The sequence below is a fragment of the Caloenas nicobarica genome, chromosome 15 (assembly GCF_036013445.1).
Source record: "Caloenas nicobarica isolate bCalNic1 chromosome 15, bCalNic1.hap1, whole genome shotgun sequence".
Lineage (NCBI taxonomy): Eukaryota > Metazoa > Chordata > Aves > Columbiformes > Columbidae > Caloenas > Caloenas nicobarica.
In genome coordinates, this window is record NC_088259.1 from 13,192,588 (window position 1) to 13,215,027 (window position 22,440).

At 38.2% G+C, this 22,440-nt stretch overlaps 1 protein-coding gene across 1 annotated transcript; it reads left to right on the top strand.

Annotated features, from left to right (window-relative positions):
• The first annotated feature begins 19 nt into the window (after window positions 1–19).
• LOC135994711 (serine/threonine-protein phosphatase 4 regulatory subunit 1-like) lies at window positions 20–20,982 on the top strand. The gene is made up of 20 exons (XM_065645504.1): window positions 20–35; window positions 152–196; window positions 5,393–5,525; window positions 5,886–5,992; window positions 6,562–6,704; window positions 7,201–7,347; window positions 9,825–9,932; window positions 11,075–11,140; window positions 11,715–11,873; window positions 12,376–12,569; window positions 12,913–13,337; window positions 13,672–13,898; window positions 14,930–15,004; window positions 15,524–15,709; window positions 15,999–16,160; window positions 16,594–16,694; window positions 17,855–17,975; window positions 18,538–18,672; window positions 19,442–19,583; window positions 20,483–20,982. Exons 1-20 carry the CDS (start codon window positions 29–31, stop codon window positions 20,635–20,637), a joined length of 2,838 nt encoding a protein of 945 aa, XP_065501576.1. The 5' UTR covers window positions 20–28; the 3' UTR covers window positions 20,638–20,982.
• Window positions 20,983–22,440: the final 1,458 nt, after the last annotated feature.

The window sequence follows — 22,440 nt, forward strand, 5'->3', positions numbered from 1 at the left end:
CCTCTTCCTCGCCCATGTCCATTCCAAGATGGCCGGTAAGTGGGGCTGGCGGGCGGGGGGCGCTGAGGCGGCTCACCCGGGGCCGCCACCGTCCTCGCCGTAGCCCTCCGAAACCAACCCCCCGGTATCTCTCTTCTGTTTTTGTTTGTAGGGATCCCTTTGTATTTTGTGGATTTGCAGGATGACTTAGATGATTGTGAGTAATTGTATTTTATTTTTTTATTTTATTTTATTTTTTGCTCCCTGTTCAGGCCCTCCCCCGCTCTCCCACCCCGCGATCCTTCTGTCTCCATCTTTCCCTCTCTGCGTTTTTATCCAGGTTAGGGCGAAGGGAGGATTTTGAGGCTGTTCGTAGTGATAGGTGAAGGCTTATAGAGCGTTAGGGCTCGCAAGTTGGGAGTGTATTCGTGTCCCTGCTGAGCGCGGTGCTGACAGGAGAACCGGGTTTGTTCCCCGCCTCCCCCGGCGCTTCACCCGCCTTCGGGTGCTGCCTGACGGGCCGGGCCCTCCAAGGACGAGCAGCCCCTTGACGTGGGGTTTTTGGGGGGCGCAGCCGCCGCCCCCCTGGGGAAGGAGGACGAGGGGGCAGGAGGCGCCTGGAAACCGGCCTTCCCAGAGACCATTCTCGCCGCTTCCGATGGCCGCTGAACCGGGTTCAGTGTAAACAGCAGCGCCAGCGATGGATCGCTGGGGCGGGAAAAGGGGTCCGGCCGGCGGGGGGTTAGGGAGTTAGCACCGGTGGTGTTGTCGGTGGGAATTAGCCTGAAGTAGCCGAGTGATTTCCTATCTGCTGTAGTGCAAACGGGTGAGACTTGGGAGGTGGTTAGTAGGTCGAGAGAGGTTCTCCTTCCCCTCTGCCCTGCCCTGGTGAGGCCTCATCTGGAATATTGTGTCCAGTTCTGGGCCCCTCAGTTCCAGAAGGATAGGGAACTGCTGGAGAGAGTCCAGCGCAGGGCCACGAAGATGATGGAGTGGAGCATCTCCCGTGTGAGGAAAGGCTGAGGGAGCTGGGGCTCTTTAGCTTGGAGAAGAGGAGACTGAGGGGTGACCTCATTAATGTTTATAAATATATAAAGGGTGAGTGTCAGGAGGATGGAGCCAGGCTCTTCTCAGTGACAACCAACAGTAAGACAAGGGGTAATGGGTTCAAGTTGGAACAAAAGAGGTTCCACTTAAGTTTGAGACGAAACTTCTTCATGGTGAGGGTGCCAGAGCCTGGACCAGGCTGCCCAGGCAGGTTGTGGAGTCTCCTTCTCTGTAGACATTCCAACTCGCCTGAACACCTTCCTGTGTAACCTCATCTAGGTGTTCCTGCTCTGGCAAGGGGATTGGACTAGATGATCTTTTGAGGTCCCTTCCAATCCCTAACATTCTGTGATTCTGTGTGATTATGTGACTTAAATCTGTCGAGGCTGCTAAGGACGCTGCTGTGCTGGTCCTGCTCCTTGGCAGCGGGAATACAAGAAAACCCGCCGGTGTGTGTAGCCTGGTTGCCAACACAAGCTGGTGGTTTTAGGTTAAGTACTGTGTGGTGGGTCCTGGACCAGACAGCAGCTCCACCTGAAGCTGGTGTAGTCCGGAGCTGTGTCACAGAGGTAGGGCTCAGCACCTGTCAGCCAGCTTGGGAAAAGCTGTTACTTAAGGAGATAAATATTTGTCTAATAGATATATGAACATGTGTTGCTTTAGAAAGCAGCTGTACACATGGGGTGGTGTCATTGGCACTGGATTGACTTTTCTATTAAAAAAGTGAAAATAGATACTTGAATGTTTACCACAAAACCATTATTGTTTAATAGCACTTGAAAATGTGTAACAGATGGATATCTAGCGTAAAGAAGCTAATTTGGGAAGAGGATGGTCTTCAGGAACACCAGGGGAAATGTTAGGGTACCAGTGAAATCTAAAGTATTCCATTGGAAAGATGTGCAGGGACATCGCCTCTGCAGGTTGTTCTGTGGGATTTTGTTAGCGGCAGTTCTTAGGTGTTGCTCTCGGTCTTTGAGGTTTCTGCATTTCACTAGTAGATATCAAAAAATGGTGTGTCTTTTGTAATTTGGTTAAGTTTTAGAAGGAAAGTTTGGGATCTTTTGTGATGTAAGTGATGTATAGATGCAGAGATTAATTGTATATGTAAGAGTTCTTTGTTTTATGTTTGTGTTTTTGTGTATTGTGAAATATGTTTAATGTTTCTCTTACACAGATAAATTGCACCTGTGTGAGTTTTAAAGAATGAATGTAAAACTTTCATTAAAAAGCATCCTCCTTCCTTAATACGCTTATCTGTTTGAAAAGCTAGAAATCTGAAAAAAATGTAATAAGTGTGGAGGATAGTACTTGAAATACACGTATTTGATATCAAAGTGTTTAAAATTTTGATAACACTGTAAGAAGTTGCTTAAAAGGAGGTAATAAAGGTTATTGCTTAACTGTAGTAAGTAAACGTGAGAAGTCTTCGCGTTATGTGACAGAAAGCATGGATGCGTTGAACAGGATTTAGGTGAGAAGAAATTAGCTGATATATTTCCATGTGCATATGCTGATTTAAAGACTGTTCTGCAGAGAGTTGCTCTAGCAGAAGAGCTGCAACAGTTGTTGCTGCAGTACCTTATTTAAGAGTTGAAAATATCTTTCTTTGCACCAGTTTTAAAAAACAGCCCCCAAAAACCTGAACAAATGGTGCTAGTGAATGCTTAGCTATTTTAATTGATTGGGTTTTTCTGAATTGCTCCCAGTTCCCTTTCCCATTTTCTCTTCTCTGTAGTAAGGAGAAAAACCCACCCAAACTAGTGTCATTTGCACTCAGTTTGCCAAGTGTGTAAAGTGCAAGTGGAAATAAATGCAAACTTCTGTAGTGTTCCGTTACGGTCTTGGCCTTGAACCAGAGGTGACGGTCACTAGGAGTTAAGTATTCTTTCTCCATTAGCGTTCAGTCTTTGGCTGTTCTCTTGAGACTGTGAGTAACGGATTTGTCTGGTAAGCTGATTAAGAAGTTTGCCTGTAGGCAAAACTCTAGTTGGAGTCATGAAGTTAATAAAAATGTTCAGATAAAGTTTACCCATAAGCAGTAATTAATAAGCTTTTTATATGGGCCACTTAAAATTTGTGTAAAAGAAATGATCAGTTTCAGGATAAGCTTGTAAATAGATGTGTGCTTTTAGAGCATTATTGAAAACTTATGATTTAAAAATATTTAAGTTCATTGAAAGCTGTTCTCTGTATTTACAGCAGTTCAGATGTCCCATCTAGACTGAGATACCGTTGTGCTAGTGGCTAGTCTAGCAAAGAGTTCATGGTGCATTTTAGGAAAATCTTAGTGAAATAAATCACTGGAACTGGAGTTTTACTTTCTTAACTAAATTGGTCAAATAGTGTTATGCACGTTGAAGATCAATTCCATTGAAACAAATGGAGAGACCTGGGGTCTCCTTTGAATTTGGAGAAAATCTACAGTAACATCTAAGAATTTTTTTCAGTAGAATAAAAGCTGAGGCTAGGTACCTCTTGGTAAAGGAGGACTTTTTAATATAGAAGTGACTTATAGTGGGTATTAATGTAGTTTAGAGCCAAAGTTTGTTGTGCCAGATCTCAGATTAAGGGGTTCTTTAAAGGAGAGTGTTTGTAATATAAAGCTGGTGAAGTAGGAGTGAGGGTAGAGCTGAAGCTTAATTATCCTGATTAAGGTACATCCCCTTCAGTCCTGAAGAAACTGTAGTATCAGAGATCGTGGAATTTCATATACACATAATTTAACCGACTGGCAATTTCCGAGTGCATTATGAAATAACACAGGCTTTCCTTTAAGACATGCAAAAGCTTTGTGCTGATTGGGGTGACATTGGGAAGGGCCACAATTTTTTTAATTAAAGCAGCATGTTGAACATAGGCATTATATAGCACTTTATATACAAACTTCTTTATCATCAAAGTGTGTCAGTGGGAGAGGATGGTGTTTGTGTTGTTCCCATTTCGCAAATAGGGGAAGCTGGTGCTATAAATGGAACTAGTCCTGCTTTGCTTTTAGTTACTTAGCCAGAGCTCTGCTGTTTCTTCACATGGAAGCGCTGTGTCCTTTCCACTGCCCCAGGAGAGGAGGTCTCTGCCTGTAGAGGCATAACCTACAGTACCCAGGTTATAGTCTCGTGGGCACAGTTTCAAGTACAGCCTATTTGCCTTGTTGTTGCGCTTTCAAGTTATTACCAGTTTTGTGCTTTCTTTACTGATTTAAATACCTAATATTGTATCCTGCCAACTGGCCTGTTGTTTTCAGTGGGTGTCACTCTCAGCACATATGCTGGTTTGAGAGGCTACTGCGTGCTGCTGAGAAGCAGTGTTGGTTCAATTTGTATGAAGTATGATCACAGTTGCTGTATTATTTATGTGAACAGAGTGTGTATCATTCTAGGAGTGCTTGGTTGGGAAAGTTGTAAACCCAGAGCAGGAATATCAGCTACCCTAGTGCAAGTCTTTCTGTGGCTTTGGTTGCTGTATCTGTTCCTAAATCCATTGTTGAAATAAGAGAATTTGTGTTGCAGGCAGGTTATTTCACTGCCTTTGTTTTAAGGGTGAAGGATTACAAAAAAATTGGCAGCATAGTTATCCTGTTCCCTTTTATCTTCACAGTCTTACTTCTTGCCTGCAATCTGTAATCAAGTGCATGTTACTGGATTAGGTGACTGTAAGACTTGGTGGGGCAAATTTTGATACGGTAATATTTGGTTTAAAGTCTCAAACTGCAAATACAAGCAAGATTAAAAAAAGAGTAGATTTGCATGGGAAAGTCAGTAGTTGATAGGGCTGTAGTAGAAAGCTCCCAATACGTTCATAAGTAAGGTAAAGTTGAATTTTTTCCCAAAGTTACCAGTCTGATTTAGGAGTACAGGAGCCAGTAACTCCAGTGAGAAAAATACCTCGGTAACTCTGAAACAGTCCCAAGAATTTGCTGTTTTAAAGCAATACAATTTGGGATTTTCTATCATTGTTAAAAATTCAGTTCCTTTTGATGGGACTGATTTTTTTCCTTTTGAATTTGTCTGTCAGTTTGTGGCATGCATTTTGTCAGCTGAGCCCTCTTAACTCATAGTGCATGTGGTTAGTCCACTCAAAGTATGAAGTAAAATGTGTTAAAAGCCAAGGATCTTATGGCACTCGAATTAAATTTCAAGGCTTGAATTTACAGATCTTTGTGCAAGTGTTGCTCTTGACTTTATTAGGTACAACTTAAGATCTTTTTGTAAGCAGTTTCCAGTGATGCACAGATAATTTTCCTTTGAAGAATAGCTCTAAAAAGAAATAGTTATTGATATAATGTGTGTTAGACTGTAACAACTCTTGCTGACTCTTGGAATTTTTTTTAATTATTTTTTTGGGGTTACTCTTCTTGTCTTTCAAGTTGGGTTTGAAGATTATGGACCAGACTGCGATAGCATGAGGATAACGGCATTCTTGGATATTCCCGGACAGGATAATTTAACTCCACTGGCTCGTCTAGAAAAATATGCATTCAGTGATAACATATTTAACAGGTACAGGTACAAGAACTATGTTTGGTAGCCTAAGTCTGATAGCATTGTGGATGTTAAGGTATCATAACTTCTGTTATCATTCTTCTAAGCGCATGCCTAATGTTATTTCTGTATGAATAGCTTTTATATAACATTTCCATAAAAAGGGGTTTTCTTTCCTGGTCATCTGAATAAGATTTCTCAACTCCATCTTTGTTTTATTGGAACATGGAGAAACTGTATAACTGATATACCTGAATATTTGAAGAAGAGCTTTATCTTTTTGGAGGTGCTTCTTTAGATTTGATAAATTCCCCTTGCATCCCATCTGTATGTCATTGGCAGCATATTAAGGCAATTAATATGTTGTTCACTCCACAGGCAAATTATTGCCAGAGGTCTTTTGGATGTCTTTCGAGATTTCAGTAGTAATGAAGAAGACTTCCTGACTGTAATGGAAATAGTAGTCAGGCTCTCTGAAGATGCAGGTTTGAAAGTTTTGTTCTGTTTTGTTGGGGTTTTGTTTGTTTGTTTTGTTTTCTTAAGTTATTTTACATAAGCTGCATTATAGAAGGCAATAACTTTCAACTTTGAGAAAGCAATGAGTGAACTAAAGAAATGAAATTGTGTAACAGCAATATCTGTCAGTGAAAATGACATTAATTTTTTCTCTGTTTGTGAAATTTTTTGTGTGGGAGGTGTATAAATGAAAGCTTCTTACTTGGTACGAGGCCCAGAGTAATATTTTCAAGCAGTTCATTACATCTGAATGTGTATTGTATGTGGCATGGCACAACTGTATGCTTTAATGCTTTATGTGCATACATTCATACTGATCCCAAGTCTCTGGACTGTGATGATATTTGTAAGGCTCTTTTATTTTTATTCACGTTTCCTTTAAGAATAGAGTCTCAGTTGTGATATTTCGTATGTTTTGAGTATATTCATTTTCCTCTGTTGTGAAACATTAAATAAAAAAAGTGCTATGTTTTTCTTAAGGTTCTTGATCTTAATTTTGTATTTACTGATGTAGTTTTGACTTTGTTTTTATTACTAGAACCAACTGTACGTACAGAGCTGATGGAACAAATACCTCCTATTGCTATTTTTCTGCAAGAAAGTAGACCAAAATTCCCAACAGCATTTTTTGAATACCTTATGCCCATAGTAGTGAGATACCTCACAGATGTTAACAATCAGGTAAGAAAAATCAGACTATGTGAATTGAATTGCTGAAAAATTATGTGTGGTTGAGTGAATTTAAGGCATGAGAAAGAGATAATAGGAAAGTCCATGCTGATTGATACCATGTATGATTCAGCACACTTTGCTAGGGAGGCCTGAATATATAGATATATGTATAAAAAATACTTTCATTAGCAGATCAAGGGAAATCTACAGGATCTACTTGGCAGCATGTTGACACAGTCTGTTCCAGGAGTCGTGACTTAACTATTGTCTTCTACTTCGTTTTTTTTGCTTTTACTCAGAATTTGATGAAAGAAATCTAATGATTATATTAAACTTCAGTATTATTAATTCCTTATGTTGTTAAACCAGAGGCTTTTTCTGCTGCTGTGTTTGTTTTTGTTTTTAACTTGTACCTGTGTCTTCACTGAAGACAGACTACGAGTGGTTCTCAGATCAGTAAATTTTTTTATAGTGATATACTTGTTTTCTTTGTTCATATGAATAGGTTAGAAAAGCAGGTCAAGAAGCACTGCTTATTCTGCTAGAACAAGATCTTGTTTCTCAGAGTGACATTGAAAATAAGGTGTGTCCAATTCTGTTGGACCTCTCTGCTCCTGACAGTGATGATGAATACAAGGTAGAAGCTGTGAATGTAAGTGAATTCGGAAGAAATACTGTATTTTTAAGAATTTTTCAGTCACTTTTGTTCCCTGTCTTTTAGCAGTGCCTATTAGATAGCTTTACTAGAATATAACAACTTTGTGTGAGATTTCCATGAGCATAGAACCCAGAAAATAAAAATTGAACTGCATTCTGAGTGTCCCGAGAGCTTTACATAATCATTGAACTTAAACTTGCTAGGCCGTTACTATTTCAGTTTGGTTTATTCCTTCTCTGCTTGTTAGTCACTGTGTTGTGAATTGAGAAACTGCTGTTTTGATACAATTGAAGCTTAAGTGTGCTAATCTGTTAAGCTTTGAATCTGTAGGTTTCTTAGTTGTTCGTAGTGTTGAGTGCCACTGAAATAATCTGAATTCTCAAAGGATTTGAACAAGGTCAGGACTTGATGCACCGTACTGAGAGGCTGAAAATGATCTTAACTGAATTAAAGAAGAAAGCAAGGTCGTCCTGAGTACTGTTGTACTGAGCACTGCTTATGAATGCCTTTGGCTAAGTGTGGAGGTACTTTGGGTAGACTTTCTCTAGGTCCTGTACCTTTTGTGCAAGGAAGAAATAAATTTGGGTTTCTGCGTCAATGAAGTGCTTGAAGCATCTTTTTGAAATGGGTCTTCTAGAGAATTGGGCTATACAGTACAGTAATTGAGAACAAGAATGTTATTGTATACTTAAAAATGTAAAGTATCAAATCTTCAAACTTGGCAAAACTTATTTTCCCAAAATGATGAGGAGCTTTTTCCTATAGGTGATTGATGTATTAAGTACTTGAGTATTAACAAAACTACCACTCCTTTTCATTTATAACAGTAATTAAGATATTGTCCAAGTATAGCGCTGACATTAAATAAAATAAGCAATTGAACCTTTTGTGTTTGTTCATTAGCATAATTGAAATTTTAGTTTAATACAACAAATCTTTATTTTTTTTTTCCTGAATTTTTGAAAAGATCGGGTTTAAAGAAACCATCTTTGTACTTCAGGATGCTAAATCATTGTCAAAATGGTAGCCAAATTTAAAATGCAGTTGGTTCTTGGCAGCCTTGTTTTAATTATTGTTAAGATCATTATGTTCTCCAACAGTTTCTTTACATTTGCACTACCAGGTTGCACAATAATGTTGGAAAAAGTATGAATGATGACCTGATCTTAATTTGTAAATGTTTTGAAAAAGACATTCCCTACTCACTTTCAAGAAATCAGTTGACTCCACAGAAGAGTGCTGGTGTGTAATTACATTTCAGCATGGATGTCTGACACCTGACCTGTAAAATAGTTTTACCAGCTAGATTATCGTCTTCCTTCTTTGGGAGTTGGATGTTGCTTAGGCAGTTTTCCAGGGTGACAACTGAGCAGCAGATGCCTTTTAGGAGTTTGAAAATGTGTAGGAAAGTCCTTGAATGGTGTCTTCCTTAGTTCTTATTTAGCATTCTATTATGAAGGCAAATGTTTTCAGCAATAAAGCTTGTTTTTCTGGAGGTAGGAAGCTTCAGTGATTTTTTTTTTTTTTCTTTTTTTCTTTTTTTCTTTTTTTCTTTTTTTTTTTTTAAATAAAAATAGCAAAATGAGTACTGTTAATCTGACACCACTTGTGTAAGCATTAAACTCCTGGAGCTGCAGGCAGAACAGTTGAGTAGAAAGGTGCATGAGAGCACCTTCTGTTTTACTGTTGCATATATAAGAGTTGTAGCAAATTATTCCACAAAGTGGGAGCTGAAAGGAAATATATAATCCAAAGCACCAGATTTTCAGAGCAGAAACATGATTTGTAGTGGTAGTTGAAATTGACAGTTCCTCAGAGAAAGCTAAATTCATGAGCACGTTACTGCTTTTTGTTAATTATGCTGCGATGCTAGCTGATAAAATTTCCAAGGATGATTCCTGTAAAGTCTGCGTTAGCTCACATATATAGTTAGTTGGTATTCCTCTCAATTTTCTGTTGTACTGCAAGCTTTTGTTTTATCATGTTGTCTAAGCCTATAAAGAGCTGGGACTGTGCATGTTTTTCAGTGTCTGAACAGTCCTGTTAAAGCCAAGGGACTTGTATGCTTAAACTTGAGATATTTCTAATATTCTTAAAGATTGTGATTTCGTATGCTGGCTAGTGCAATGAAACTTCTGTCTTCTCCACACAAAATACCAGTGTATGCCACATTGTAAAACACCTGGAAAATGTGCTTATTAATGAAAGTCTATTAAACTGAATAAAAAAGACAATTAGCAGAAATGTTATATTCAGGCAGAATGGCATAGAATGTTTTTAAATACAAACTATGGTTATTCTTCACATAAAACAGGTGTGTGAAAAGACAATGTGTAGCAGTTAAATTGGTTTGATGGTCATTGCTCTCTTGCTCTTGGAAGTAATTTTTAGGAGGAGTATTTGGCTGTGTGTGCAAGCTTTATAGTTTTCATTATGCATATCCCCTTCCTGATTCTTTTTTTTTTTTTAAGATAATCTGTAAAATGGCTTCTATGTTAAGCAGAACAACAGTTGAGCACATGCTGCTTCCTCGTTTCTGTGAACTGTGCAGTGATGGGAAATTGTTCCAAGTCCGAAAGGTTGGTGTGTTTTTAACCCTAAACCACTTAAAAATGACTTTTATTGCGGTTCAAATGCCTTCCTGAATAATTTAGTCATAACTTTAGCTGGTTAACTTTGAAAGAGGATGGAAGAGTGGTTTTAATTTATTGGCGTGGTTATAGTTTCTGTAGTTCAGTAAAGAAATAGATAACAGTCCTTAGTGAATAGTTTTGTTTTAGCATTTATACAGATCTTGCATGTTTAATAGTTTTGCACAGCATTTTTTTTAAGCTACCATGCTTGGTTATAGGATGCAAACAAGTGACCTCATTTCCGCCGTCTTATTTCAAAACCAGAAATTCAAAAGCAATAGATATTTGAGACATCCTTCCATTTAAAAAAAAAATCATCTGGTATTACTGAAAGGAGAAATCCTAAAAGTGTAAGGCTTATTTTGGTTCATGTTTGAGTACAAAAGGAAACTTGTTGCATAAGAAGTCTTAAAATATTTGAGTAGGCTTAAGGGTCATGCAGAGCCTCAGCTTGGTCCTTAACATAAGCTGCACTTGTTGGAATTTGAGCTGCGTTATGGCCTTCTAAATAAGCATATAGAATGGCTAAATTAATACGGTCCTATATTAATTGATTTCAGATTTAGGCAACATCTTTTTCCAACACGAGGGAATGTCCCTTTTGCCTTATTTATATCATTTGCAATGTACTGTAAATGACACTAACTTGAGACCTTGATTAAACTTTACTTCAGTAAAGTACTTAAGCCAGCCTCAGCCATAGCAAAGATAGTTCTGTCAGTACACCTAAGTCCTGACCCTAGTATCATTTTAGTCTACTTTGGTTTTGACAGCTGCTGTTCAAAGTAATTTAAACTGCCAAGTAGGCTTATTACTCCCTTTTAATGGTTGCTGAGGTAGATGATGCTCTTCATGCAGAAACCTTCATTACTATTGATTTCAAAGGCATGTGGCTTCTGGAAGCTTCCCCTAATGAGTCTTTGTTCAATATGAGTTAATATTACAGGATGTCATTACATGGCTGAAATTTGGATAGCCAAGCAAGTGCAGTTGTTTCATGGGATCAATAACACATGGTGAAATTGATAATAAAACTAATGCACTTGAAAGAGCCAGAATGTTATTTATGACTTTTATTTATTTCTTAGATTTGTGCAGCTAATTTTGGTGACATTTGTAATGCAGTTGGACAAGAAGCCACAGAAAGACTGCTGGTATGTAAAAATCAAAATTCATTCACAAGACTTGTATTTCTCAGTTCAAAAAGTTTAATAATGAGTTCTTTTGTCTTCTCTGTAAATGAATCAGTGTGCATGCATTTTTTTGAAAACTGATTTGGCTGAGGCTTTGGTTGCAATTATATCGCAAACCTGGGAATAGATAGAAATGGAAAGTTCTTGTTTTGCAAAACACTTAAAAAATGTAATTGACAGCATCTATATAAATACACACACACACTTTAGAATTACTGACTCTCTTTTCCCCCTGCACTAGATAATCAGTGGAGTTACAATTTCGGGAAAAACAGGCCATTAATAATGCCTTCTATCTTTTCCTAGTGCGTATATAATAGTTATATGTAAAATCCTAATGAAGTAAGTGGCAGGCAGTTTTTTCCCCGTTTCTTCAGTTAATGCATGTTTTTAACCTCTCTCTATTTCTTCTATTCTTCACTCATTTTGTTCTGAGTTACCATTTTCTCCAGTTTCCGAACAAATACCTTGATAATAAGTTGCAACAGTCTTTGTTTAGTCTTTAATTAGTCTTGGGTTTGCTTACTTTTGGCAGATCCCCAAGTTCTTTGAACTCTGTTCTGATAGTGTTTGGGGAATGAGAAAAGCGTGTGCTGAATGCTTTATGGCAGTGTCTTACACCACATCCCCAGAAGTTCGCAGAAGCAAACTGTCTCCACTTTTTATCAGTCTTATTAGTGACACCTGCAGATGGGTAAGTAACTCGCTCTGTAATTGGTGATCTTCCCAGGCAGATCATATGTAAATAATGGTCAAGTCAGAAGTGTGCTGTGAAAGTTCTCTGAACTAAATTCACTGGGACTGGAATCTAACCTACTAAAATCTAATCTCTTCTAATAAGATAGTGTCTTATTTTTCCTCTCTTACTACTTGGAATTTCTATCACCATTTTTCTGTAAGTGTAAACACTCTTCTGAGAATAGGTTGTGTTAAAGGTATTAATTGAAGCAGACAGTGTCCTTCAAATTTATAACTTAAAAAAAAAAATCTCCTTACTATGATTGTATAGATACATGCTTAATATTCTAATACCATTTGCTTAAGTGTCACTTATTTGGTAATTGATAATTAGTGTTAAATGAAGCTGTTCTAGTAAGAATCAATTGATTCTTACTAAAAATCAAACCAAATTTTTATTTTTCAGCACTAAATCTGTGGGAGTTGCATGAATCCTGACTGTCTTTGTACTGTCACAGGTTCGTCAGGCTGCTTTTCAGTCTCTTGGCCCATTTATTTCTACCTTTGCAAACCCTTCAAGTGCTGGTCTTTACATTCGGGAAGATGGGACGCTGAGTATCCGACCATCAATGCAAGATGTGAATTCCAGTTCCTGTCAGCTAAGCAACAGTATAACTCTAACGTCCTCCAGTACAAACGCTACGTTGTCCAGGTAAAATCATTGGGCAAGATGTGATGGAAAGGGGAAGAAAGAAGAAAATTCTTTTGATTGCTGTTCAGGGCCAAAAAAAAAAATCTCAGCTTGAGAATATAGTTCCAGAAAAGGTATGAAGAGTGAGGTCACACGTGTCTGAGTGTAGCCACATGATTGAAACTTCGGCTTCACAGGCGGGTAAAGGGAAAACTGGTGAAGTAAAACATAGATAACATAGATTCTGTCTTTCTGCAGAAAAAATAAGCTGTAGTTGATGCTGTCTTTTATGAACTATTTCACAGAAAGCTATTTTTACAGAGTACTTCAAGTTTTTTTTGGATAACTGTGTGTCTGTTACCAGTTCAGAACAACCAATGGAAATCAAACCAGAACCAGCGACTGAGGAGGCTTCAGCTGAAATTAATACAAAGCTCTCGGATGAGAACATGAATGAAGAAAGTTCAGGTTGTTGCACCAGTCCTGGACAAGATGTGTCTCAACTGTCTCAGGGTGACAAAGTTGCTGCTGGTGTCACAGAAGTCACTAAGGACAGTGGTTTTGCTGGAACAAACTCGGAGCTACAGTCTGCTGAGGACCTATTTAATACTTTTCTGTACTGGCGCCCTCCTCTGCCTGATATAAGTCAGGATCTGGAGTTGCTTCAGTTCAAGACTGAAAAGCACAAAGACAGCTGTTCCGGGCCATGTAATAACTGTGTTGCTAGTAGTGAAATAAGAAAAGTTCTAGAAAGCTTGCAGGAGCACATGGATGATCCAGATGTTCAAGGTGAGACTCCAACAGTAAATCATGTTTTTTCTGAGCAGGTTTTCTCCTGGCCTTTACAAAACCCTTTACTGTGTTTTAATTGGCTTGGTGTTCATAAGGCGATGAGACTCCATGAGTAGTAAATTATACTAGAAAGTTATCCAACACCTCTTTTTCACAAGACCTGAATGATTTCTAGAACATTTGGGAAGTGTTCCTAGCTCCTGTTTGCATAAGAAACAGCAAAAAAAAAAAAAGCTCTGGGCTTCTCTTTATCTTTTCAGATTACTGAATTAATGCTTTTAAGTGCAGTCATGCACTTAATGACTAAATAGTCATCTTTTGCTTTATACAGCTCAGGTCCAAGTGTTGTCTGCTGCTCTCAGAGCTGCTCAGTTTGATTCTGTTGGTGATTACGAGACCAAAAAAATGGAAGAAAGCAGTGGCAAACTTCAGACCATTTTGGATGAAACAGCTGTTTCAGATGCTACCTGCAAACAGGTGGAGGAAGACAGTCTTTCATCCCTGCCCTCTCGGGATCACATCAGTGACCAGTCTACCATCAATATGCTGAAAAGCACAGTAAGTGTCCATTGTGCTCCATGTCTGAAATGAATTCCTACCAGCTGAAGTTCGGTGTGTGTTCGTGTAGTTTCTGGCATAATTGACCCACTTCTGATCTAAAGCCTTTGAACACCACTACACTGTAACTGTCATATGCAACTCATTTTAAGTAAAAAAAGAAAAGAAAAGCCATTGAGGGCTATAATTTCTGTTTGCACAAAACTTACTTAAGAGTTAAAGTTTTACAGTTGTCTTGTAGGTTGTTGGGTTTTTTTTTTTTTCAGATGAAATGTACCAAGCACAGTCTCGCCTCTTCCTGTAGTGAATCTAAAATTAGTCTTTCATCTCCAGACAGGAGGCTGAATCAGGTGGTGACACATGGACGGTTCCTGGTTACTATTTCATGATTATAATATACAGATAAGAGTAAAAATAATTGTTTGTGCCATGTTTAATGTTGCTGGAGCTTATTGTGAAATATAAAGAAAAGTTCTCCTTGTCTAGGAACAAAAATTGCACATAAAACTTGAACAAACAAAAATGTAAAATATTGTGTGAACTTTATGTTCACGTATGTTTGTGGTCTTTTAAACCTTTTAATTCTTCTGGGGAGAGGTGTATGCTTCATAATTTAGTAGGCTTGGGAGTTTCTAGCAGTATGTTCTAAAATCAAATTTTTTATCTATGGTATTGACTGACTTGGGGCAACTGCTAAGCTGTCTTGTTTAATATCATTTAAATTCATGCTAAGAAGAAAAGCTATTTAAGAGTGTAGTAAAAGTAACCATCCAAAATCTGTATGAATATTGGGTTTATTGTGGTAAATTAAATTTTTTAGTAGAAATAAATCTAACTACTGTTCCCCTAGTTGCTGCTACAGTCTTAACAGTGTTTGTACAACTCTTTTTGTACTTGCATGAACACACTGACTAAGGCTTTACCTGTACAAGGCTTTGTCTGTAAAAGGCTGTTCTGTAGTGTGATGCTTTGAAATGTCCCAAACAGCATCAAGTTTAATTTCTTTAACTAGCTAGTACATACTTTTACAGGACTTGGAGGAACAACTTCTAAAGAAAGAGCAAGAAAATAATCCACCATTTGAAGATGACAAGTCAAAATTACAGGTGATTAAAATAGCATCTAACTGCTTTAGTGGAATACTGGATACAGTTCATCTCTAATGCAGTGATAGCTTTTACAATTGATCAGTTGCAGAATGTGAAAGAATGCTCTGGGTATTTGAGGAGAACCCTGTTTTAAATGGGAAAGCTAAAGAAATTCTGTTGCTGTTTTGGTGCCTTAGAGGCAATCTGTGCAACCAAGGTAGGCACTGGCAATGCTGTTTTCCCACTGGATTTACTGTTTGTCTTCAGCAAAGAAAAAAATTTTGGTTTGGTTTGATGCAACATCTTGATAAAGTAGTAGTTACTGTTCATTGCTGACTGTGTCCTAATGAGAGGACAGATAACCACAGGGCTCATTTACATGTTGTAAAGCCAGCCCACAAAAAGCGATGTCTTGCCACTGTCTGTACTCAGCTGCCAGATTGTTAGGAGTAGAATACTGTAGCACAAGAGGTGTATTTTCTTTCTGATCTTAAAATAAAGGAAAGCATGTGTTGCTGATGTGCTGTCTCTCTATAGGATATCATACCTCAACCCTTATTAGACCAGTACCTGTCAATGACTGACCCAGCTCGAGCCCAGACTGTTGATACTGAAATAGCCAAACACTGTGCGTATAGTCTGCCTGGGGTGGCCTTAACGCTGGGCAGGCAGAACTGGCACTGCCTGAAAGACACATATGAGACACTGGCTTCAGATGTACAGGTAAGGGAAAAAAATGATTGATGATAAATCAGGACTCCGAGTAGTTCTTCTGTTCAGTTTGTTGCACCGAAGTTATAACATCACATGCTTTCTTATAAGGGATTAAATGTGCACTAGAAAGATAAAATTCAAGATTTAATCAGACCTCATAAATAAGATTAAAGTATTCTACTGTTATGTCGCTAGCGCTGTTTGTTTTGCTCTCTCAATCCTCATATAGCTGTAGTTCAAAAGCTTCTTTATTTCAGTTATGGTGCCTAATCTAGTTCCCTTCTTAAACTGTTGGCAGTGGAAGGTCCGTCGGACGCTCGCTTTCTCCATACATGAACTAGCCGTGATTCTGGGGGATCAGCTAACAGCTGCTGATCTGGTGCCAATTTTCAATGGATTCTTGAAAGATCTGGATGAAGTGCGTATTGGTGTCCTTAAACACCTGTATGACTTTCTGAAGGTAGGAAAGTGTAATTTAATTTCTTAAGACAATTTTTTCTGACTCCGTTACATTAAGAGTTTTTTAAATGAGAAGTGCAGATATCAATATCTATTTACATGTTTAGTTTTGCGCAATACTGCTATTTTGTGTGTGTGTCTATTGCTTGTTTAAGGTCCCCCATCTTCTGTCTCATATCCAACTGTTCAGTCGTATGTCCAGAGATGATGCTTTGACGGGTGTTCTCACAGAAGTGATGACTTAATCTATTTTTTGGGTATCAGTCTTGTGTGTCCAGGACTTGGTTGATTGTGGGAAATTTTTAGTGAGCCTTTTGTGAATAATCCCTTGCTTTCAAGTAGAAAAATGCAGATAGGTGTGAATAGGCTAATCCACCAGAGAACTGCAAGTATTGAATTTTATCAGTTTTATACTAGTAATGTTTTTCCTTTAGTTACTTCACGCAGACAAAAGACGAGAGTATCTTTACCAGCTTCAAGAATTTGTGGTGACTGATAACAGCAGGAACTGGAGGTTTCGTTACGAGCTGGCAGAGTATGTAATTTTGTTAACTTTTGATTTTTTTTTTTTTAATCTATATTAATAACTTGGAATAGGTAATTGCATTCAGAAGTTACCACACCCTATTTAGGACCTAAAAGATTACAACTGTTCTTTATTAAGTAATTGAACTTAAAAGCTACTGGCTGTTGAGGGTTTTTTGGGGGGATTGGTATGGGGTTTTTTGTTTTGGTCTTTATTTGGCAAGTTGGCTTGTAATCAACTGTGAATGAAACTTATACATGATTATACTAAATGGAGATGTGGTTCACTTGCCGCTTATGAAATACAACAATCTGATAGAGACTATGCAGTGCGGTTTCAGATTTTATTCAGTTCTAGACTGCCTTGTAAAAATGGGTGAAATGTATGTACAAAGTGATTTTTCTAATGTGTATGAAACTAAAAAACAGTTCTCAAAAAATCAGTTTATTCATTTGCTATTTCCATATGACTGGGTGTATAATGGAGATAAGAGTAACATCCCACAGTTCTTCTTCTGCAAGGCCTGTTGATGTTTGAAACACCCAAAGAATGTTTGCAGGCATCATTTGCAGCTGAAATCTGACCTTCATGTTTATCTCGATGCTTTGTTTGGGCTATTGAGGATTCACTCTCCCTTTACAGTTTGGCACAACAAACTAAATGTCACTGGGGTGCCGGAATGTTGTACAGTGGTTCCCTGACACCTAGTGGAGACCTGTCACTGCGCCTGGTTTGCGCACGGCTGCTGGTTACACGCTGGCGGTGCTGGGGCCAGAACAAGTTCAGTGACATAAACCATTTTCTGAAATGCAGATTTCTATACTGAAGTAAATATTTCATTTTTACTTTGAGAATGTACAGGATATTGGTCTGAAGTTGTAAAGAAACTTTTTCAATTTACTTTTGTTGGTAGCTTTTGTTATTATTTGGGATACTTTTGATTCATTGGTGCATCTAGTTTGGATAAAAGTTTCTCTTGGTCTCCTTGATGGATTAAAGCACGTACCTCTTTAATACGTGTGTAAAGAGAAGAACAAACTGTTCAAGTGCTTTGTAACAACCACGATATTTTCGAAGCTCCAAGTGATCCTTTCCTACATTTAATAGATGGTATAATCAGATCAGATTAGTGTTGCACTTGTTGGAATTAATAACTTTTTGTGTTCCAGGCAGCTGATCCTGATACTGGAACTCTACAGTCCCAATGATGTCTATGACTATTTACGACATATTGCACTAACCCTCTGCTCTGATAAAGTTTCAGAAGTTCGGTGGATCTCCTTCAAACTGGTAGGGAATTTGGTTCACTCCCTGGCAGGAGAGGAGGAAATTAATCTTTCTGTGTTTGTTGTATGTGAATGATAAATGTATTTTCAACTGGATGAAAACCAGGATTTAGTTTTTGGAGACCTTCCCCCAGTTCTGGGTGGAAAAAAAAATAAACTACTAATCTTTCCTTGAAGTTGATTACATTTGTTACGACCTTCATGATAATGCCATCATCCCACAGATGTCCTGAATGAGTAGAAAGATTCTTTAAATCTCTTCTTTTTCTTCATGGCACCATGGAAAGAGTATTATTTTAATGGTGGTTTTAATTTATTTTAGTGTTGGGTTTTTTTTTTTGATCTGAACAAACAGCTTTTTTTTTTTTAAACTTACACATTCTTTTCTTCAGAATAAGCACAGTAATGTATTAAATCCTGCAAGCACGGCTGATTGCACTGCTTAGTTTTTGTAGGATTCAAATGAAATGATGCTTTTTTAACTTTCTAAAGGCTACAATTGAAAGTCTCTTTTTTCTTTTTTTTTTTTCTTCTCCTTTTACCCTTCCCCTTCCTTTACTTCACAGGTTGTAGCGATACTACAGAAGTTCTACGCAAACAACGCAAATGCACTGGGATTAAATTTTATCAATGAACTTGTAGTGCGGTTTCGTCACTGTTCCAAGTGGGTTGGAAGACAAGCTTTTGCCTTCATTTGTCAGGTTGGAATGTTTTCTCTCTGTATTTCTGTGTGTTCGTTTAATTTGGAGCCATTTTGAGGCTTTTCAGCAATGTGGGCAAATCCAAAATTTGGACTCAAGATTTTTTTTTTGGTCATTCTTTGGGTTCCGTGATTCTGTGGGTTGATAAAAGGCAGTGGCAGAGTTGGTTTGGTCTCAGTATGGGCATGTGGCCATCCAGTTTCGAAACTGTGCTCCTTGTTTTGTTGTGTGCTGCCAGCTGAAATAGCTGATCCTTGTAGTTTCTGGTGTCCCAGTAGAAAAGTCAAGAATTAAGTCCATAAACAGAGATGCATCTTGTGAAACTTTGACATGCTCAGATAAAGGTTCACAAGAGCTCTTCAAACTGCCAACAGGTGCTACATGCCAGGAATCGTTTCCCTCTTTATTTCCACTTACCTTCCCTGCTCCAAACCAAAAATACTAATTTACTAGCAATGAGGAGCAGGGGTTGAATGTTGAAAGGTAAAAGGGTGATGACAGGCAAGAGAGCAGGATTTCCTCAAGTATAGTTGAAAGAAAGTTACCTACCCTTGTTGTGTCATCCTCAGCTGAACTTCAGGATGGTAAGACAAGTTTTCATACCAGAATTTCCAAGGTTGTGCTTATTTCACCACCATAGAGTGCATTTGTTCAGAGTTCAACAGTGACTGTTTTAATTAGGCCAAATTAAGGACAAGATGGAAAGGCATGCAAATACTGTATTTTTAACAGAAATCTTGCTTTCTTGTGTACTGTGTTTCTCCTGCAGGCCGTAGTAGAAGAAGAATGTATGCCTGTGGACCAGTTCGTTGAACACTTACTCCCCAGTCTTTTAAGTCTGGCTTCTGATCCTGTGCCAAACGTGAGGGTTCTGCTCGCCAAGGCCCTGCGGCAGACGCTGCTGGAGAAAGGTGCGGGCAGCAGCTTCCTTCGGGAGAACCAAAGTCGGGCGAATGCTCTTTCTCCTGCCGGTGCGGCTCTTGATAATTGGCCCAGCTGCTGAAAGGCTTCCTGGTTCTGTTTATACTGAAAACAGAATTCTAACTTGTAAGCTGGGATGCCGGGTTTACGTTCAGGTGTAGGAGCACAGGTGCAGGAGCGTGTTTGCTGCAGCAGCTCTTGGAGCATCGTCTCCAAGGGCCCAAAACCGGCATCGAGCACCGGACAAGTGTCGGGATTCACCCGCTAGAGGGCGGTGACGTCCGCGCTTTGAGCGCGAGGCGCTGCAGGCGCCGGGTGACGTCACTTGAGAGCATTTTGATGCTTTTCAAACCGTTTCGTTAATTAATTGTTCGTCTTTGGGTTCTTTCTGAAATGTTTTCCTTTGTCGTTTTAGTCTTAAGCTCACAGCTGTACCAGGAAAGGATGTAATTTTGCTTGCTGCTGCAGTGTCCTGTATTACAGGTCCTTCAAAGCAAAAATCAGCTTATCTGTGGTTATTCAAAGGAAGATGCACAGAAATTTCCTCTGTTTTTTTTTTCAGAATGAAGTATGGAGTTTGTTTTGTAAAATATTTTACAGTCGCAGCTTTCTGCGCTTGCCGTTACATGTTGGTACACTTCTATTTAGGGCTCGGCAAAAAGAGTTTATCTTAGAAATACTTAAGTAGCTAATAAGATGAGTAAGAAGCAGCGTATTTCTCCTTCTCTGTCAGCTTCCTTAGCTTGCTGTAGTTTTTCTAAGGAGCCTAGAAATCAGATGATGAGCTACCTCAGATGTTTTTGGGATCCTCTATTTCTGCATTACTTTACATCGTAGGGTTTATTCTTTTGGCTTTGATTAATATTGTCTTTTTCTCCCCTTATTCTAGCTTATTTTAAAAGTGTTGGCAATCCTCATCTGGAAGCTGCAGAAGAGACCATTCTAGCCCTGCAATCTGACAGAGACCAAGATGTGTCCTTCTTTGCCACCACAAAACTAAAACATGGTAATATGGACAATACTACCCTTGAAAAACAAAACTAAAGTGGTGTTCTGCAGTAAACACTGAACATCAGAATGGTTACTCACCTTATGTTCACAGTCAGTATGCATAACGTAGACAAATAAGAACGTTTTTGTTACCTGCTTGAGCTGGAAAGGGTCTGTTGAGAAAAGTTGTGATGTTCATTTATTTGTCTGATATGCGTGAGTAATTACTTACGGGTTTTTTTGTAAATGTGGTTTAAGTATTGTATGTTAAGTCTTACACCATACGCAGTATTCCAGTGTAATTGTAATTCACATTTCATTTTTTAACAAAACATTACTAGTAGTAGAGCAGTCTGCTGTAGCTTAAAATTGTTTCTAAATCTTAAAACCCGATTACAGCAAACTTACACAAAGATTCTTTTCTTCATTTTTATTGTAGTTTTTGTATGGTTTCAAGTATTGCATTTTAAGTGAAAAAAATGTATATATGTGAATAATTTTGAATTTTAGCAAAAAATTATGAACTTAATTCTGTATCGGCAGAAAAAAGCTCCAAATCATTTCATTTTATAGACTAGTTACTCTGCTAGAATTAAGGCATGGTTCATTTTTACTTAACATGATGTGATATTTTTCAAAGCACAGAGAGCTCAATATTCTTTGTATACTGTGACTTTTCTATTAATTTGTTATTTCTGAGCTGTTTCCTTACAGGTGTTACCACATCTGGTTTCGTTATGCTGGCTCTGGTACTGGTAGGTAGAGAGTGAATTTCCCAAACTGACAGTTGCTTATTCTGCCCCAGCAAAGTTCTCTGCATGGAAGGGATTCACTTTGTGCAGCATGTGCTGTACCTGCAGAAGGATATTACAGAATTTTACAGGCTTAAGTTTTCATTCCCTTGTTTTACACACACACCTCATTTAAAAAAAACAACATATTTGAACTGGTCCAAATCCTGAACAGCCTGATAGTTTGTTCCTAAGAAACAAAGGACTTCTAAATTCTGAAAAACCCCAAATAACCAATGTTCAGAGGAAAGGTAGTGATGCAGTTTTTTGGTCTATAACTTCTGGTGATTGTGTGGTAAGGATTGGGACAAACAGCAAATGAAGGTTACAGAGATCCTGAAGCTTAAGTAGGACATCTGTGTATTTAAGCAGGTGTTTTGGAAGAAAGAAAGAATATACAGATAAAACATGGTTCTGTTAACAAAATCTGATAACTTCTGACTAGTCTGAAAAACTATAAAGCTAATATTTTTTGGTGGATCCTGGCTTCTGTTGTGTCCCAGATCTGCAGATAATGTGTGGCCTGGAGGAGAAATAATCTTACTTTTTTAGATTGTGGATTGGAACTTTGTCCTGTTCAAAAATTGATGGTTAAGTACTAAAGAAATGGTTTTGTGTAATAACAGTTAGTTTCTGCCTGTGAACACAATACTTTATCGTAAATAGACCTGTGTAAATATTTTCCCTTATTTCACTATTACGCTAATAAGTGGTTCACATGGGTGAAGGTCTTTACAGAAATTACTTTTTTCTTCTTTGTTTTGTTTCAAAGCTGGCTTGTCTGCAATACAGCAAGTAGGTTCCTCAGCTGGATTCTGTATTTTTGGAGGGCTCAGTTTTGTATAAGTTTGTTTAACTAGTCTTGTATTATAGTATGTACAGTACTTGTAATAAATTGTTTCCTTGTGAAATCACAAAATGCGTTTTGGGAGTTGCAGGCAGAAATATACCACTGCTGTTACAGCAAACAGTATAAACTCTGTAAACTCTGCAACATTCTACATTTCATTTTTTACAATTTTTCTATAATTTAAAACTAATGTTTTTTCAGTACAGACTTTTTATG

What these genes read in the sequence shown, in the direction of transcription:
- LOC135994711 (XM_065645504.1), top strand. An exon ending in AAGCCACAGAAAGACTGCTG is followed by an intron (nt 11,141 to 11,714) that starts GTATGTAAAAAT and finishes TACTTTTGGCAG; the next exon opens with ATCCCCAAGTTCTTTGAACT. An exon ending in CTTTTGCCTTCATTTGTCAG is followed by an intron (nt 18,673 to 19,441) that starts GTTGGAATGTTT and finishes TTTCTCCTGCAG; the next exon opens with GCCGTAGTAGAAGAAGAATG.